Below are 6,120 nucleotides of genomic sequence, written 5' to 3'. Positions count from 1 at the left end.
AACTGCTGAACTTTAAAAGCCCGCAACATAGTGTTACAAATATGATACAATAACCTGATATACATAACCATTATATGACCCTTTTAAAGTCTGTTACACACAACATTTAAAAATATTAATATATAAAACTTATTTAAAATGAATCTTAAAAGATATTTTAATCATAATCTGAAAGTATGAAACATTGCATTTTTAAAAATTTCAAAAAAAAAAAACCAATCTATTAGTACAGTGGTTCCCAACCTGGGCTCCGTGTGCACTTCCCAGGGGCTCCTCGGCTGCTCCAGAAAAATAAAATAAATAAAAATTGAATGAAATTAAAGAATAACAAACAAAAAGTAGAATCAATCACTTCATTGTGATTTCTTAGCAATTCTTCCACGAGTTTTCTGTGCGTTTGACCTCTTTGTGAGTGTTTAGTTGTGTAGTGTTCATTAATAAAGTGTTGTGTTTTGTTCTACTCGTATGTTCGAACCCCAAACTACTGCGAAACATTTCCGGTAGAAAAACATTACATTATTGATTGACTCAGGTGCTTTCATTGGTTTTCAAGTAGGTAAGTATTTGTATTTTGTTATAAAATTTTTATTTGCTTTATTTTGTATTCTGGGTTATGAAAGATAAAGTCAGTTATTCTCATATTCCTGTGTGATTTTCTGTAGTTAGTAAAATTAAATAGGAATTGTCTTCTATAATGATTAATAAAAAATAAAGGGCTCCGCCATGAAATTGATTCTAAAAAGGGCTCCACAAGTCAGAAAGGTTGGGAACCGCTGTATTAGTATATGCAAACATATATGCACTAAAATTAATAAGCATATATTTAAGCAACTAAAATCTTATGATTGTACACCTAAAAGTAGAACAGAATGACAACTATTTTTACAGCTAAGTAAATTTCATCTACACCTAAGAAATTTAAATTCTTTTACCTTTTGATGTTTCAGATATAAGAATCATAAAATTAAAAAATTTAATTAATATTTAAAACAAATTATTAAAAGAATAAAAAAAAAACATTTAATAAATTATCAGAAAATTCACTTCTATTCAATTCAAAATTAAAAGAAAGCCACCCAGAATGATAAAATTATGGAGGCTAATCTATGAAAAAAATAAAGACAGATTTTTATCAGATTTAAATCTATCAATTAAAAGACTAGTTGTTAGTTGCATTCATATAAAACATACATAAAATCAAACTTTCTTAATTTCCTTTACATTGTCCTGTGAGATATTTGGGAGGGAAGTAGTATTTAAGAATGGTATTTGATATGGAGCTGTTTCTGTTTCCTCCTCCTCCACCTGTTGAGTAGAGCTTTGTAGGGTATTAGATTTTGCGATGCAATGCTCCTTCCATGCACAATAATGAGCAGGTAATGCTGGACCATAATCGTCACCAGGAAGGAATGCTCGGAGCCTCTATAACAACCAGAGAAAATTCTCATGAAACTGTAGTCTGATATTTCTGTGGTTTAATACTGTTTGTTCAGATGCTGGTACAGCAACCACACATTTAATACAGAGCTAAATATGAGACCTTTTCTATTAATATGAGATATTTTCTCCTGATAATGTAAGTGCAGCTTTATCATAATAAAACTAATTCCCTATGCTAAATATGGCTGCTGTACCAGCATCTTAACAAACTGCACATACAATCACTTTAAAATGCATTCAACAAAGTATATAGGTTAATTTATTTTTTCCTCTCGCCACTACGATTCTTTAAAAAAAAATCTTTCAGAATTGATCAAAAACACCAAACTGAATCTGAAGGCAATAAAAACTGGATAGAGGACTTTGCTTTGAATGATCAACACTAATCACATCAGCATAAATATGCATGAAAATGTAATGTGTTAAAAGAAAGTCAGGAAGAGATATTATGCAAAGAAATGATTTAAAGTAGGCTATATCTATAACACTCAGCAAAAAAGATAAACTAATCAAACAGCAGGTAACCAAATGCAGAATGATGTGATTGCCTACATCAACAAATTTCAATATGGGAAATAAGGGCAGTTGACATTAAGAAAAAAAGGAAAAAATGATAATAATAATAATTATTATTATTATTCTGGATCTCCATGAAGTCACAAGATGCATCATGGGGAGGGGGGGGGGCTGCCTTAGATAACACAAACTCTATCATACTACTTCACTGTATGTGCATTCTCACTAACCTCTCAAGCCATATATTTCTCTTACCCATTACTTCCTTTTGAAAATTCCAGGTATGGCCCCCTTTCCTTGTTCCTTCCATATGAAAAATTTCACTAATGTAGATCCAGCAAATACCTCTCAACTTCATCCACTTCAAATCCTGATACAGATCTGAGCACAGTAATCCGACATAGTCTGATCAGAGCTTTATACAACGGACACATCACCAGTCTATCTCTGCTGGTTAACATCCTTCTCAATATTACAGCAATCCTTTGCATTGTCCTCACAATCTTTGCAATATGTCCTCTGAACTTTTTTTTTTCAAAGTGATTACATATAGAAGTTTGCTTCTATCTACAAGCACTCCAAGATCTATTGCCTTCTCCACGTCCACCAACAGAGCACACAGCCTCTCATCAGTATTTTGAAGACCTTACATTTAATTGCAGTAAACTGATATCCCCATTCATTTATCCATACATCCAGCTTATTCTAGGCCTCCTGAAGAGCTGCAACATCGGCACTATTACTAATAACCATCCATGAACAACTGAATCTCTCTCTCTCTCTCTCTCTGTAATCCACTGACAATATCAATGACAAAGAGTGAACAGTAACAGTCTCAGTACTGGATCCTGTGGAATTCCACTTGTAACCTTTCCTACTCACTAATTATGCTCCCCCAACATAATTCTCTGCTAGAAAGCCATTTTCCAATTAATTCCTAGTCTAACTTCACATCTAAAAAATATCGATTTGTTGCATTACACACTGTCAAAGGCCTGTGCAAATTTCAGAAAAAACAGTGTGCTTTTCTCTCATCCACTGCTCTTGTTACTCTATCACAAAAGGTGACCACATTACTAAAATAAGAGTATTCCTTATCAAATCCATGCTAGCTTTTAAATAATATTGCTCACATCTACCTAATCCTTTATGAGAGCTCTACCACTTTTTTCACTATCTTAACAGATACAGGAGAAATGCAAACTGATCTATAGTTTGCATTTCTCCATTCTATCACCACCCTTATGCAATGGAATTATCTTACCCTCCTTCCAATCTTTCTCAGGAATTTTCTCCATTGCAAAACTCATTAGCAACCATGTTGAAAGCAGTGATGTCTAGAGCGCTCAATTTCAGAATATACATCCTCTTTATTTACTTCTACTTCTTAATCCCTCCTTATCCCTCTAAGAATAAAGCCTGTTTTGCCAGGATGAAATATCTTAAAGTAATTATTAAAGAACTCTACTACACCTGCATTGGTAACCTGACTATCATCTCCATCTAGCAAAGCCACCATCAACGATCGTTTCTCCTTTACTGGCCACATAATAAAATTACTCCTCTGGATTGTTATTCGATTGAAGCACTAGTCTTCTCTCATATTCTTTCTCTTCTTACTATAATAGTCACCTTCCTACCCTGAGCCTTCCATTCCTCATGCAACACTTCTCCTTTTTATATGTCTTTCATGACTTCTTTTCATCTGCAATTATCCCCCCCCCCTCTTTTTTTTTTCTAAATATACTACCCTACACAAAAGGTTTCAAGATCTTTTTTTTTGAACAACTAAAGGTTGTATTCTTTGAGGAAGGTAGAGTGGGGAAGCTGTTCCAAAGAACAGAAGTATATGGAATGAAAGAGGAGGCAGTGAAGCTGGTCAGCAGTGGTTATTGTTCTAATGATTTTGGAGGAAAGCAGCAGAATAATATTAATAATAAGAATAGTAATAAGAATAGTGACAAATTCAGCAGAGCATTGTCCATGAAAGTATCTGTAAAAAAAAAGTCATCTGTTTGATTTTCCTACCATTCATTTAACTCCAAATCACTATCTTCTTCAGATGAGATATGCCACTGCTGTTAACAAATATTTCTTAATTAGTCCCCATGCACAATCAACCTCTATTCCTTCAATTTCTTTCATCTATTGTTTGTTTTCTAAGTTCTATTATAGTCACCTGCCAATTCCTTGTCTACACAGGCATGCAAGGAGCAAGGAATTTGCATGAATAGCTCCTAGTTGTTCTCTTAACCTTCCATAATTACCAGTCTTATAGTTCCACATATATATCCCTTCTTTATAAAAGTTCTTATATGACTGGATGTAATCCCAGTGATCACTTCATGGTCACTCTCATCACCCAGGGGAAGATTAAACCCTTCATTTACAATCACATCCTCTGATGATACAACCAGATCTAAGACTCTTAATCCTCATGTGTCCTCTGTTACAAATTTCCTAAGATTGTTGTCCCTAAAGGATTTGAGAAATTCATTCTCCATATTCCTTGACATTATCTCTTCATTCCAATCAATACTCCTATAATTGAAATCATCCATAATGATCAACCTTTACTTGCTTACTAAGTCAAGTTGCCTATACATTTCTTTGTCTTCACCGTCCACATCCCTGGCCTGTAGCAATGCCCCACAAATATGTCATTCTATTAACTTCCAATTCACACCATACTGCTTCAAAACCATTGCCATTTTTTTCCCTTGTACCTCAACTTTACATAGACATAATTTTCTTGCTATCAGCAGCAGTACTCACCCTACATTCTTGCCTTTCCTATCTCCATGAAAAGCATCACATCCCTCTATTTCTATTCCCGTCAAGAAGTCATTCTCATCCAACAATGTTTCTCTTATTCCAAATATTTTCGGACACATAAACTCAATCAATGCAACAATTTCATTTCGCTTATTTTTGATACTCCTTGCATTTATAAATTAACATAATTCATTTCTTGGTGTACAACCCTACTCATGTTATTCCTCCACCTGTGACTTCTCCTTACTTGTTTCTGTCTGCTTATCTTCTGCTCTGAATAGCCTTTCCCCAAACCCAACCTCCCTGACCATTCCATCCTATGCTGATAATCTACATATGTGTATTCATTACCACTTTCAGAATCCACTCTCATTACACGTGTCTCCCTGACTTCTCTGGTCCAACCCGTTTTTATGCCTAACTTTCATTCCTGTTTTCCATTCTCTTCTCCATTCACAACCATCTCAGTCTCACCTAATCCACTCTCCTGCTCATTCGCATAATCTTTGACTTCCACCGATACCTTGTTTGCATCATTCAGTAGCAAACTATTCAGATGCAGTCTGTAACTCTTATACAGTTCCACTGTCCCTCAAACTCATCCCACATATTCACAAACTTTCTTTTCACACATTTGAGCTAACATTCCATTCAAGATCTTTGCTCTCTGCTGCAAACTCATCATTGTCATACCTGTACAATACACAACTACCCTTCCTACCATACTGTTGTCTTTCACTCTTCTCAATAATCTCCTGATATCCAATCTCACAATCTCCCTATGCCCAACAAATTCATTCATCACAACCACTAACTCTCTCACACACTTACTTCTCATATCCAGTGCCTCAATTACCCTGTTCATTCTCCCTCCTGGAAAACATACCTTGTACACCTTCTCATCCACCACATCTTTTATGACAGAATCTCCATACAGTGCTATTCTAGTCATTTGCTACTACTTTCTCTCCACTATTTTTCATTTTATTCTTTTGCACTCTTCCATTAATATCCACCATATGTTTAATTCCATTCTGTACATGCCTCATTTCATTCCTTATCTTAATCATTTCATTCTTCAACTATTACATTCCAGCAATCGCTCCCGATATTGCTCCACGAGATGATACAGGTGATATGAAGACAAAGATATTCTAGATGTCTAGAGTAATTACTTTGATAGATTAATAAATAAAACAAACAGTGACAGCATGAGGTAATAAACACTCCACAGGAACGCAGTCAGGAATACATATTGATACTTGAAGGAGAAAAAGCCATCAAAAACCTGAAATGCGGAAAAGCAGTGGGAGTAGATGATATTCAATCATAAATGTTCAAATATTAAGGTATAAAAGTTTCACAATAGCTTCACTGTATGACTCAGAA

The 6,120-nt window shown here is 34.8% G+C and overlaps 1 protein-coding gene across 2 annotated transcripts in view; it reads right to left on the bottom strand.

Moving 5' to 3' along the window:
- Positions 1-1,054: 1,054 nt before the first annotated feature.
- The window catches only part of LOC150106890 (sodium-dependent proline transporter-like), a 196,563-nt gene continuing 191,497 nt past the window's right edge, over positions 1,055-6,120 (bottom strand). For both annotated transcript variants that reach the window (XM_090392797.1, XM_090392796.1), the window contains one exon: positions 1,055-1,422. In XM_090392797.1, the coding sequence (XP_090248923.1) occupies positions 1,198-1,422 (225 nt within the window). In that variant the 3' untranslated portion in view covers positions 1,055-1,197. The remainder of the gene's footprint in view (positions 1,423-6,120) is intronic.

This window comes from Typopeltis vanoorti, chromosome 5 (genome assembly GCF_054136105.1).
Source record: "Typopeltis vanoorti isolate ZY-2024b chromosome 5, IOZ_Tvanoo_1.0, whole genome shotgun sequence".
Lineage (NCBI taxonomy): Eukaryota > Metazoa > Arthropoda > Arachnida > Uropygi > Thelyphonidae > Typopeltis > Typopeltis vanoorti.
The sequence above is the reverse complement of the archived record's forward strand: the minus strand, read 5'-3'. Positions and strand labels throughout refer to the sequence as shown.